Consider the following 14377-nt stretch of genomic DNA (forward strand, 5'->3'; position numbering starts at 1 on the left):
CCATCCAACAGCACCCACTTGAGATAGCACAAATCTAAATTGCTGATGACCCTCTGCATCAATGAACTGGAGGTTCTAAAACAACACAAACTAAACAGAGATCTCAGAAAATCTAGGGCTTTTCTAGGTACTTACCAGTGGCCGGAGGTCGGGATGAGACAGAATGTAGCCATTGTTAGTAATTAGAAAGGCATATCCGTGGATACCCAGCTTGAAAGAAATGCATTGAAAAAATTAGATGTATTTATTTCAGGGAAAGTTACGGACCCCATCCCACAAAACTGTGCACTGGTTGATTAGTATGCACATCATCATTTCTTGGTTTGAACATTTTGTATAAAATCTTAACCAACAAGATATCTCTTTAATTTTTATTTTATTTTATTTATTGTTATTTATATTTCATAGTTCTAAACCACCCACCCATGGCTTAGGACCCGGGTACTTACGAGACCGCCTGCTGTTACCCTATGCCTCCCACTGACCCGTACGCTCTCATAGAGAGGGTCTCCTCAGGGTGCCGTCCGCCAAACAGTGTCGGCTGGCGGCCCCCAGGAGTAGGGCCTTCTCTGTGGGAGCATCGACGCTCTGGAATGAACTCCCCCCTGGCCTACGTCAAGTGCCTGATCTTCGGACCTTCCGTCATGAGCTAAAAACATACTTATTTATTCAAGCGGGACTGGCATAATAGTTTGATTTTAAAATGGGGTTTTATTAATATTTTAAATATTCTAAATTTAAATTTTAATTATCAGCCGTTTTCGTAATTTTGCTATGTTTTAATTCGTTTTTAATTGTACATATCTTGTATTTTATTTCTGGCTGTACACCGCCCTGAGTCCTTCGGGAGAAGGGCGGTATAAAAATTTAATAAATAAAATAAATAATAAATAAATTATCAGATGCTCTTCTGTCTTAACATAGATTAAAATCTGAATCGAGAGAGTTAAGGAACATAAGAAGCTGCCAATAAATCAGAATATTTGTTAACCAAGCCACAATTCTTGTTTCTGATTGGCAGGATCCCCCTGCAAGGATTTCTTCCAAATTTGCTGACTGAATATTTTTCCTCTCGAACTGAACAGAACCAGCTCACTCATGACTCTCAAACAGCATATTCAGAAAAAATCATTTTTAGGTTCAGACCCTAGCTCAGAGGTGTCAAAATCAATTTCATTGAGGGCCGCATCAGGGCTGTGGTTGACCTCGGGGGGCGGATGGGGGTCGTGGACTACTGGGTGGGTGTGGCCTACTGGGTGGTGGTGGCCACCTTGAAATCATTCCCCAAACTGCTGGCATGTTTCCTCTTTGCATTGGGTAGACCGGGTCAAAGCCACGCTGGCCCAATGTTTCCTCTTCACATTGTGGCCTACCCAATGGCTGAAGTCACGTGGGCCAGACCCTTATATTTTCCAGAATGGCCCCATGGGCCAGATCCGACCACATCACAGGCTGGATCCGGCCTGAGGGCCTTGTGTTTGATACCCCTGCCTTAGCTACTACCATCCTAATATCTCATCTCTCCTCCACAATGCCTTACTCTGAGGTTTCCTCAGATCAAGAAATAAGAACATGGAACCAGTCTGAACACAATGCTGGCCCTGATACCATGTTTCTAAGATTCTCAGAGGAGCATCAAATCTTTTCAATAAGGCGCGAGGAACATGTCTTCTTAATTGTGGGACTTTCCCTTGAAAGGGAGTAGTATTAGCAGACAGTTTCAAAGACATAAATCTACTCTGCAAACATGCTGGAAATGTGAACATCTTTCTGAATTAGTGGGCATCTTGATTTCTTGCAGCATGCAGTGACTGAAGCCCTTCACTGTCATTATGGTGGAATGAAGATTTCCTTTGGAAAATCGGGGTTGTCTGGACACCATAGTAAAAAATTTTGAAATGTAAATGAATACAGCAATAGAGAGAGATAAGGAGGAGAAGAAAGATGGAAGAAAGGGAGAAGGAGAGAGAGGGAAAGAAGAAAGGGAAGAGGAGGGGAAGAAAGGGAGGGGAAATAAGAGTAGGAGAGAAGGTTAGATAGGGAGGAAGAATGGAGCTGGGGGAGAAAGGAAGGGGAAGTAGAGAAGGAGTAGGAGAGGAGAGAAGAAAGTAGGAAGGATAGAAGAAAGGAGGGAGAGGAATGAGAAAGAGAAGAAAGATTGCTGTAAAATGAAAAAGATGAAATGGAAGAAAGACAACCCCGAACAGGTTTGAATATATCAGGATAAAAATTGAATTAGTTAAAAAATAATAAAAGATAATATATATTAGTAAAAATGGAGAAATTAGACCTTGAGGGCGAAATAAGATGTGGTTTATATAAATGAGCATAGAAATATTACGACATGATTAAAAATATGGAAAAAGAATATGTTGGCAAAAATTGTAACTAACTAAAATGTATTTGGATATGTTAAGTTGTATAAGATATGATATGGCCAATACTCTGTTCATAAACTATGTGTTTGTGTGTGTGTGTGGGGGAAATCAATAAAAAATTGATTAAAAAAAAGTTGTCCTTCGGGATTGTTGCACTTGTAAAGATCAGACAATTCTCATTATTTCAGTTCTTACTCTGTATCGTGGAGCCAACTTAAGGAGCTCTCTCAGTGGAACGTCCGACCCTATTACACCCAGAAGGATGCCATGTGATCTCTGAAAAAATAGAAAATGAAAACTGAGAATGTATTGGCTCTTTCTCCTCGTACCAAAATCAATATCATCATTTTGTCACTAGTTTGGCTTTCATCATTTTTATTGATTAGTGTAAATATTCAGATGGAGGGATAAAAAGGAACAAAAATGGGTTAAATATTCCATTCTAGTCTAAGCTACAGTGTAGATGCAAATAAAAATATAAACATAATAAAAACAAATGCTCTGTCTTACACATTGGAAAAAAGAATCAGAACACTAAATACAAGCTTGATGGACATTACCTTGTAGATGACCCTCACTCCGTCAAAAACCTTGGAGTTTTCATATCAAATGATCTAAGTGCCAAAGCCCACTGCAACTACATCACCAAAAAGGCTTTAAGAGTTGTAAACTTAATCTTGCGTAGCTTCTTCTCCAGAAAGATACTAACCAGAGCATACAAAACATTTGCTAGACCAATTCTCGATTACAGCTCGCCTGTCTGGAACCCACACCTCATTTCAGACATTAATACAATTGAGCGTGTCCAGAAATATTTTACAAGAAGAGTTCTCCAAAATACCTTATGCCACCAGACTTGAAACCCTGGGTTTGGAAAATTTAGAACTCTGCCACCTTCGGCATGACCTGAGTATAACTCATAAAATCATCTGCTACAATGTCCTTCCTGTCGAAGACTACTTCGGCTTCAACCACAACAATACACGAGCACACAATAGATTTAAATTTAAAGTGAACCGCTCCAATCTTGATTGTAGAAAATATGACTTCAGTAACAGTTGTTAATGCCTGGAATGCACTACCTGACTCTGTGGTCTCTTCCAAAATCCCCAAAGCTTTAACCAAAGACTATCTACTGTTGACCTCACTCCATTCCTAAGAGGTCTGTAAGGGCATGCATAAGAGCACCAGCGTGCCTACCGTTCCTATCCTAATGTTCCCTTTGGTTGTATCCAATTCATATGTTATTTCATGCTTATATTTATATATATTGTTGTGTTTGACAAATAAATAAATAAATAAATAGAGGTAAAAAATTCTATAAACTGATAATTTCAAAAGAAGACAGAGAAGGGGATTGCATTCCTTTCCTTAATCTGTCCAACAAAGAAAATAGTTCTTTCACTAGTGTTGTTTCTCCGATGGGACCAGCCGATCAGTTCTTTCCCTAGTTTTGAAATGTTAGTTTTTTAAAAAAAATTTAAAATTCTGTTTGTAACCAAAAGAAACTTACTGTATCTCACACATACATTGGTAGAGAACTGCAGGTCATTCTTCAGTACTTTTGCTATCGAATTTTGTTTGCAAAACTTCAGAAGCTCTAGAGAGCCCATAAAAAGGAATTAGGGCCATATGGAATGCAGGCTATAGCTTGTCCACTTGACTTATTTTTAAGCGCACCCTTTAAAATGTTTTCATTTATTTAACATGCTGTAGTTATATAAGCTTTTAAGAAGTAGTAACTCACACGTCTGGAGATCTGTTAAAGTTCTGTCAGTCTGGTCTATCTACCTCACTAGGTAGACTCAGACCAAGAAATCAACTCCATAGGAAAACTAAAACGTTTAAAAATTACCAGTAGTGGCCAAAATTGCAGAAACCTTTAGGGAAAAGGATATTTTTGAGGTTTGATGGCTAATAGCACCACTTTTTTTTTGGAGTGTCAAGATAATCCTATTCCACTGCTGCAACGGCCTGGGAATAGCCAGACCTTAACCTAATTGAAAATCTATGGAGCTGACTAAAGAAACTTGTTAGTCAGAAGCAACCCAGCAATAAAACCCAGTTAATAGAAGCAATCATCCAATCTTGGTTTCACATTATAACAGCCGCAGAACTAAAAGACTTGGTTCACTCCATGGGAAGACTTCTACATAGACTTCTGCAAAGCTTTTGACTCAGTAGTACACGATAAACTTCTCCTTAAACTAACATCCTATGGCATCTCAGGACCCCTCCACAAATGGATATCTGCTTTTCTGTCTAACAGACAACAAGTGGTCAAAATTGGCAATGCTTTATCAAATCCTGTTCCTGTCAAGAGTGGCGTTCCTCAAGGCAGCGTCCTTGGACCAACACTCTTTATTCTATACATTAATGATCTTTGTGACCATATCTCAAGTAATTGTGTTCTCTTTGCTGACGATGTCAAACTATTTAACACCACAGACAACACTTCTATCATTCAAAACGACCTTGACCATCTAACCGCTTGGTCTAAAATTGGCAGCTCCAAATTTCAACCAGCAAATGCTCAGTCTTACATATAGGAAAAAGAACTCTAAAACTAAGTACATACTAGATGGACATTACCTTACAGACGACCCCATCCCGTTAAAGACCTTGGAGTTTTCATGTCAAATGATCTAAGTGCCAAAGCCCACTGCAACTACATAGCAAAAAAGCTCTAAGAGTTGTAAACCTAATTTTATGTAGCTTCTTTTCCAAAACACCACACTACTAACCAGAGCATATAAAACATTTGCTAGACCAATTCTAGAATACAGCTCACCTGTTTGGAACCCTCACCACATCTCTGACATCAATACAATTGAACGTGTCCAGAAATATTTTACAAGAAGAGTTCTCCATTCCTCTGAAAACAACAAAATACCTTATCCCACCAGACTTGAAAACCTAGGCTTAGAAAACTTGGAACTCCGTCGCCTTGACAAGACCTAAGTTTAACTCACAGAATCATCTATTGTAATGTCCTTCCTGTCAAAGACTACTTCAGCTTTAATTGCAATAATACAAGGGCAACCAATAGATTTAAACTTAATGTAAACCGCTTTAATCTAGATTGCAGAAAATACGACTTCTGCAACAGAATCATCAGTGCTTGGAATACTTTACCTGACTCTGTGGTCTCTTCCCATAATCCTAACAGCTTTAACCAAAAACTTTCTACTATTGACCTCACCCCATTCCTAAGAGGACCATAAGGGGCGTGCATAAGCGCACAAACGTGCCTACCGTTCCTGTCCTATTGTTTTTCTTTTCTTCTTCCTATATATGTTTATATGTGTATATACTATATAATCTTTTTGTATGATGTTGTGACAAAATAAATAAATAAATAAATAAATAAATAAAGACGTTGTAAGGCCGTAATTCATGCTAAAGGTTACCCAACTTAGTATTAACTGACATGGTGATAATTTTTGTACATCTCATTTTTTCTATGGTGATAATTTTTGTATATCTCGTTTTTTCTTTGTGTTTCACTTTTCTTCTTTATACTGTAACTGCTATTCTAATAGCAAATCCTTGAGGAACGTTATTGCATGACATTCTTGATTAAATGATCTTTCCATTGATATATAATTTTATGGTACTGCTCCAAAAAAAAAGTGGTGTTATTAGCTAGTTTTAGAAAATACATTTTTCGTGAAAGGTTTCCACAATCTTGGCCACCACTGTATCTAACTGTTCTGGCCTTAAAACACGTTTTATTTCTCACACCCTTGGAACTGGCACATCTTCATCAAGGTCATGTTCCCTACTCTCTACAAGCGCCAACAAACAAAAATTTAAATTTTGCAAGCCATCCTCTTATTTTGCTCCAAGTGGAGATTTCTAGAAAACGATGCTTACCGTTTCATTTTTTTTGCTGAAGACAGGCATAGCTACTGTTGTCATAAGCAAGAGACTTTGAGCTTGAGAGGCAAAGAGCTACCAGATAGAAAAAGAGCAGCAGATTAGCTGTTGGGAGACTAATTGGCAGGAGAAGCACAGATCCTTTGAATTAAATAGCAGGAAAACACAATGAAAAGTGTGCACTAAAAATACTAGCTATGCAAGAGGACAAGAAGAATATGATACATAAGGGAAAGACATGAATCTGAGACATGTTTTGCCAATATATACCTTCACGTAGTCAAGATAGATAACATCATAAAGACAGTTTACCATGTGACTGCACTTCTTCACATCCAGGTTAACATGGCACAGTTAGAGATATAGCTAAAGCATGTGAACCACTTACCCAGGCATAACAAATTGTAAAATGTGCTTACATACATAAACATTCAAACTCATATTCCGGGTTCAAATGCAAATGGGCTGGGGTTGGAATTGAAAACAAGGGATATATTCCACAAGGGACATGGGCTTACATGGAAGATGGTTCATCAACAAGTTAGAAGAAATAAAGGTAAGCTGTGTGAAATGGACAAAGGCACCACAAGCTAGAGATTGAGAGATGGGAGGGAGGGAGGGAGAGAGAGATGGCTTTGCAGCCTCAGAAGAGGAAAAAACCCATTTATCTAGGACTACAGCTCTCTTCTAGTCAATTCGATAAAGGTTTCACCCATTTCACCCTAGAGGGTTTCAGACTCATTAGATGAATCCAAAGATCTAGCATAAGAGCCAACTATATATCTATGGAAAGTCCTGGATGGCATGAAGGCAACTGCATCATTCCAGTCACATAGGAAAGCAAACAGCATTGAGAGGAACCCTTCCTCTGTTGGGAATAATATATTGCTATTATTCTTAATAGCTGTACATAGCATTATCTTCCACAACTGTCAAGTTTTACCGTTGCATCATCTATCAGCACATTTTATGGTATTCAATTCCACAGATTAATCTTCTGCTAGCCGTCCTAAACATTCGTTTAGTGGGCATTATTAACAGGTTGAGCATGGATATTCAATAACTAAAATGTAGATGGCCATCCTGTTGCGGTACTAAATATTTATAATTGTGAAAACACTTCTTCTATATACTCTCTCAAACAAATTATGTTACTTCTATTTCATATTCAAAGGGAACCTTTTCTAAAGCTAAAATCCCATTATGGATATTGTATAATCTTAACAATTGCTTCAAGATGTAGCACTATAGTTGCATAATTATCCACATGCCTAGACAGAAATAAGTACCATAAAATTCAGTGTAAGTGAACACTAAATTGCAGTCAAATCCATTCAATGAATCTAGAATTAAGCCACAATTCAAACAGGGGACCTTCAGTCCATGAGCTATGCTCGGCAATATTATTGACACAACACAACACAACTCAAATACATCCAGAATTATGTTATCTGTGTATTTCCTGTGCTGCATTGCTCAGTCACCACTGTATTATTATCTGGATGTATGGTTAAGCTACAAAGTAATCTAATATACAACACAGCAATCCACATAAAAAAGAGTCAATGTTCACAAAATACAGCTAGGTTGTTACCTCCTCAGATTGTGGCAGCTAGTGAGAAATGTGGATAGCATTAATGAATGGACAGGACAGGACAGGACAGATGAATAAGCCAAACAAACATGCAACAAGTAACACAGACAATGCAAATGAGAAAAATGTAAGAGCAAGTAAAAGCATCACATAATTTTTAGGTGACAACACTCAAGAATCAACACTCAACACTCACTGGGCCTCTGTGGCTCAGACTGCTAAGACAGTCTGTTATTAACACAGCTGCTTGCAATTACTGCAGGTTCTAGTCCCACCAGGTCCAAGGTTGACTCAGCCTTCCATCCTTTATAAGGTAGGTAAAATGAGGACCCAGATTGTTGGGGGCAATAAGTTGACTTTGTATATAAATATACGAATAGGATGAAGACTATTGCTAACATAGTGTAAGCTGCTCTGAGTCTTCGGAGAAGGTCAGGATATAAATACAAATAAAAAAAATAAAAAATAAATACAATAAATACAATAAATACAAGGTCACTCTGCTGATAATCTTAACTAAATTGGAAAAGAGATTTCTTTTATAACTTAGTTCCAAGAAATGTTTTGCTTTGCTCTCTGAATTAAAAAAATATCTTCTCATCTATTTAGGATTAGCTTCAAGATGGCCAAGGCAGAGTATGGTATGGTGGGACCAACTTTTTAAAATGTTGGCTCTTGTAAGCTCTTCGACTGGCTGTGGGAACACACAAAGTCATATTCCATCCAGAATCGGAGATTTTAACCACTGGAGATTGATTCTGCCAATATCAGGATTGTTGATGCTCTGCCTTACCATTCAATGTACAAAGAAGGTCCATGTATATGTAGCAACCACCAGACAAGAAGAACTTTTCCTTGAGATGAACTTGGTTCTTTGTGATTTGATGGCCCCATTTTTATAGTTTCTTGGGGGACACTATGAAGTGGTTCTTTGTTATTCTCTTCATGGATTTATTTTTATTTCCTAGTCTAACCTATAGCTCTGGTACTTCCCAGTGGTCTCCCACTGAAACCCTAACAAGGGCCAACTTGTTTAACTTCCTAAGACATGGCTAGGTGCTGCCCAGCCAAACATGGCTGAAGGTGCTGCTACTCAGATACTCAGGCTTTATTGCTAAGAATGGATAAACGCACTTGAGAAACTTTAGATAAAGGTAAAGGTTTCCCTCGCACATATGTGCTAGTTGTTCCCGACTCTAGGGGGCGGTGCTCATCTCCGTTTCAAAGCCGAAGAACCAGCGCTGTCTGAAGACGTCTCCGTGGTCATGTGGCCGTCATGACCCAACGCCAAAGGCGCACAGAATGCTGTTACCTTCCCACCAAAGGTAGTCCATATTTTTTCACTGCTTTCGAACTGCTAGGCTGGCAGAAGCTGGGACAAGTAATAGGAGCTCACCCCATTATGCAGCACTAGGGATTCGAACTGCTGAACTGTCAACCTTTTGATTGACAAGGTCAACATCTTAGTCATTGAGCCACCATGTCCCTTAATGAGAAACTTTAACCTTATACAAAATGATATACATTCCTATGAGAACCCTCTAAAACTGTATTGAATTTCAGCTTGAAGAAAAATATAAGTGGGAAGTCTACATTTATCCCAGCAGTCTCACTGCTAAAGAGAGAGAAACTTGCTAATTATGAAAAGCAATGTTCTTCTTTAGCAACAGAAACAGCTACAAGTGAAAAAGAACTCAAGGTTTTGGCTGGCGTGGATCTCTCTTCCTCCTCAAGCAAATTCATTTTTTGGCTTTTAGCCTTAGTCATCTAAGACATATGGGTCCCCATAATGTATGTTAATTCTTTCTGTGAATATAGAAAACAAGCTATGCTGCTGCTGCAGGCTCAGTGACCCATTTCTTGAGCTCAAACTAATTTTTTTTTCCTGGTGACTAATCCTTAATAAAGTGCTTCTGCGGAGTTTACAGAGACAGAGATTCTAATTAAGTCATGCTATGCCTCTTGTGATTTGTTTTGAGTTCCTGGAGTATGGTGGAATTTCAAATACAGCATCGCACATAAGGAAAGTGTGATAAATGATGACTCTTTTAGAAGGCACATTTTAACACTATCCAACTGCTGTGATCCACTTCTGAATGATATACATATTGCAACAAATATCTGGAAAAAGACCCGTATCTCTTAACGCCTTCGAAGTTGGACAGCTAGAAACTTTTCATGAAATACTTACAGCGCTATCCATATAGGCTTCGGTCCATATGATGTCATGATCATGGTTGATAACCATTGGCCGGCTAAGTACATGCAAATATTCCATGACGTTCTCTTGCACATCAGCCAAAGTAGATATCTGTGTGTAGTAGCCTGACATGGAAAAAAAAAATCACCATTGACAGAGTTAATTTTGTTTAAATTGAGGTTTGCATCTCATTTGTTCCAAAGTTTATTGAATCCTGTCCATTTGTCCTAGGCTGTATATGTCTTTACTGAAATCTAGTTTTGGACATTTCTTAAATGTTCTAGATATACTAATTGGTTCTACAAGGCCATAGTTTATGTTCACTTAGAAAAATCTATTAGGATGAACCTTCAGTATCCAACGAATTTTGGTGCTATTCAATTTTCATCATAAACTTGCTTAATCCGTGCAGGCTTTAACCAGGTAGAGGACATTGGAGATACTAAAAAGGGCTTTTTTCTATATGAAATTGATTATAAAAAATAATAGCAATGTTACATTTAAAAGGTAATGGCAATGTGAACACAGAAATACTTAACTGAAGTCACAGGAATTAACATTTTGAATGCTTCCAATGGACTGAAGAACAATTGTTTTTTATTAGTTTATACTCAAAAAAGATCTAGAGAAATCAAGACCTTTATCTCTCAGATAAAAAAATATAGTATCCATGGGACTCTACAAACAGGTATTTTGTGATAAAAGCTACAGTAGTGGACAAAATTGTGGAAACCTTTTGGGAAAAGTATATTTTCTAAAACTAGCTAATAACATCACTTTTTTTGGAGTAGTACCATAAAATTATATATCAATGGAAAGATCATTTAATCAAGAATGTAATGCAATAATTTTTATGAAGGATTTGCTATTAGAATAGCAATTACAGTATAAAGAAGAAAAGTGAAACACATAGAAAAAACAAGATATACAAAAATTATCACCATGTCAGTTAATAGTTGGGTAACCTTTAGCATGAATTATGGTCTTACAACATCTTCCCATGGAGTGAACCAAGTCGTTTAGTTCAGTGGCTGTTATAATGTGAAACCAAGATTGAATGATTGCTTCTATTAACCAGGTTTTATTGCTGGGTCACTTCTGACTAACAAGTTTCTTCAATCGGCTCTATAGATTTTCAATTGGGTTAAGGTCTGGGCTATTCCCAGCCCATTCCAGCAGTGGAATAGGATTATCTTGAAACTCCCCTCCAAAAAGTGGTGTTATTAGCCATCAAACCTCAAAAATACACTTTTCCCAAAAGGTTTCCACAATTTTGGCCACTACTGTACACCATTTCTTTTGCAGAATCAACGTTTTTAAAACTTCCCTAAATCAGCCTGAGACTGCCATTGGCCATTGACTGACTTTTAGGGGAAAAATAAAGATTTACCGTTCATTTGCAAAAAGACCGAGCAACTGACTACATCAAAATCACCACTACTATCCAACTTTCTGAAATTTTTCTAAACATACTTAAATGTCTCTATTTACATGTACTCCTAGACTTATGACCACAAATAAGACTGGGACTTCCAATTGCTAAATGAGGTGGTTGTTATAATAATAATAATAATAATAATAACAACAACAACAACAACAACAACAATAATATTTTAATTTGTATACCACCCTTCTCCCGAAGGACTCAGGGTGGTGAACAGCCAAATAAAAACAATAATCAAATACACACAATACAGATAAAACAGTAGCTAAAAAACTTATTTAAATTTGGCCCATAATTTAAAATACATTTAAAATCCTAAAAAACTAATTAAAAATTAAAAAACCCATAAAAACATCTAAAAATTCTATGCCAGTCCTGCGCGGAAAAATAGGTATGTCTTAAGCTCGCGGCGAAAAGTCCGAAGGTCAGGAAGTTGTCGAAGTCCAGGGGGAAGTTCGTTCCATAGGGTAGGAGCCCCTACAGAGAAGGTCCTTCCCCTGGGGGCCGCCAGCCGACATTGCTTGGCTGACGGCACCCTAAGGAGTCCCTCTCTGTGAGAGCGCATGGGTCGGTGGGAGGCAAACGGTGGCAGTAGGCGGTCCTGTAAGTAACCCGGTCCTAAGCCATGGAGCGCTTTAAAGGTGGTGTTAAATGAGTCCTGTCTGATTTTATTACTGTTATTAAGTGAATCACTGTGGTTGTTGTTAGGTGAAGCACATGGTCATTAAGAGAATCTTAATGAACTTTGCTTGTCGGAAGCCAGCTGGGAAGGTTACAAATGAGGCTCACATGACCCTAAGATACTGCAACTATCTGTCAACCCTGAAGCTGACCTGACTGGAGCCATCTTGGAGCTTCAGTGCTGGCACGCTGGAGCTGAGGGAAAGGGAGGGGGGATTAGAGATAGCTGGGGTTTTGTAGCCAAAACAAAGTACTTTCTCTGGGAAACCAAGGACATTCTCACACCTGGCCCGTGGAAGAAGGAGTGAGGTTGCCTGGCAACCAGACAACATCTTGATTGGACTATGTGACTGTTTGGGGTTGAGGGAAAACTTTCTCTTTTAATTAGGTGAAAACCACGGGAACCTTCAGAATCGGTTTTCACCAGATCTGTGCCAATATGATATCTCCAATAAAGCAGGGTCCCTGCAACGGTTGTAAGTGCAAAGGCCTGGTTGTAAGTCACTTTTTTCAGCACTGTTGTAACTTTGAGCAGTCACTAAATGAATGATTATAAGTCAAGGACTGTCTGTATCACAGGGGTGAAATCCAGCAAGTTCTGACAGGTTCTGGAGAACTGATAGTGGAAATTTTGAGCAGTTTGGAGAACCGGTAGCGGAAATATTGAGTAGTTCAGAGAACCGGCAAATGCCACCTCTGGCTGGCCCCAGAGTGGGGTGGGAATGGGGGTTTTGCAATATCCTTCCCCAGGAGAGGGGTGGGAATGGAGATTTTGCAGTATCCTTCCCCTGCCACGCCATAAGCCACGCCCACCAAGCCATGCCACAGAATTCAGTAGTAAAAAAAATTGGATTTCACCGCTGTTGTATCACCTTTGTAATTGATCCCGTATTATACCCAAGCACAATATTTAGGAAATGTAGGAAAGGACCAATTACAATGGTCACTGCTAATATTTTTGCTTCTTTTATATTTTCTTTCAACCACAAAATGCTTCTGATTCAGTTTCCTAATTGTGTACGTTTCAAAATCTGTGACATATGGCTCATACAGGGGTAGGCATTACTATTTTCTGCTACTTGCTTCTGGAACTTTTCCAATTCAGTTTAGGTTTGCATATTACAATTGTAGAACGTAAAAATATGATTGGCAAGTGCTTCAGTCTTGCAGAAAGGATGATTAAAATGAACTTTAATATTTTTTTTTTTACCTTTGTTGTTACAAGCTATCCATTTCACATTCTGTGCGAAGCTGACTTCCCTCCCAATAAGGTATGTAAAAACACGGACCTGTGAAATGAGATCACAAGCATTAGGAATGTAATATTAAAAACAACCAGCACTCTATATTATTAATCTTTCATTTTAGAAAACCCTGGACAAGATCATTATTTATCTTATTCTTTCTCCCAAATGCAATTCTCAGATCCTGCCACATTGCCTTGTATCTCAAAGGTAAAGATAAAAGTTCCCCTCGCACATATGTGCTAGTCATTCCTGACTCTAGGGGTGTGTGCTCATCTCCGTTTCAAAGTCAAACAGCCAGCGCTGTCCGAAGACGTCTCCGTGGTCATGTGGCCAGCATGACTAAACACCAAAGGCACACGGAACACTGTTACCTTCCCACCAAAGGTGATCCCTGTTTTTCTACATGCATTTTTTTATGTGCTTTCGAACTGCTAGGTTGGCAGAAGCTGGGACAAGTAACGGGAGATCACCCCGTTATGCAGCACTAGGGATTCAAACTGCTGAACTGCCGACCTTTCAATCGACAAGCTCAGCGTCTTAGCCACTGAGCCACTGCATCCCTCTGAGCTAAAGAGCCCCCCCCCAAATAAGACAGTCCTTATGTAATTATAGGAATAAGAGCATGTGGCAATAATTTCGTTTGAATTCATAGAGTAGCTAAGCCAGATCTAGATAGTACTTAGATGGGAAGGGAACAGGAAATCTCAGGGCAATAGGCTAAGTGAAAATTTTAAAAAAACAAAACCTGAAAAGAAACAATGACACACAGGACTTCTATGCAAAAAAACCCTACATGGATGTGTGTCCATGGAGTCACTAAGTGGTCTTTACTTTTATGAGTTTGTGGAAAATAATAAGAGGTGAACCAAAAGAAGGAGTCAAATACAATTTGTTACAACATTTTTAAACAGTAATTTCAAACTAACAGCTGTCATTATCTTACAGAGATTGTTA

At 38.6% G+C, this 14377-nt stretch overlaps 1 protein-coding gene across 1 annotated transcript in view; it reads right to left on the bottom strand.

Moving 5' to 3' along the window:
• CACNA2D4 (calcium voltage-gated channel auxiliary subunit alpha2delta 4) overlaps positions 1-14377 on the bottom strand; it is a 179951-nt gene that overhangs the window by 130582 nt on the left and 34992 nt on the right. Inside the window, 5 exon segments of the mRNA XM_058190459.1 lie at positions 136-210; positions 2574-2654; positions 6255-6316; positions 10015-10176; positions 13387-13465. Coding sequence (XP_058046442.1) covers positions 136-210; positions 2574-2654; positions 6255-6316; positions 10015-10176; positions 13387-13465 — 459 coding nt within the window.

The sequence above is a fragment of the Ahaetulla prasina genome, chromosome 7 (genome assembly GCF_028640845.1).
Source record: "Ahaetulla prasina isolate Xishuangbanna chromosome 7, ASM2864084v1, whole genome shotgun sequence".
Lineage (NCBI taxonomy): Eukaryota > Metazoa > Chordata > Lepidosauria > Squamata > Colubridae > Ahaetulla > Ahaetulla prasina.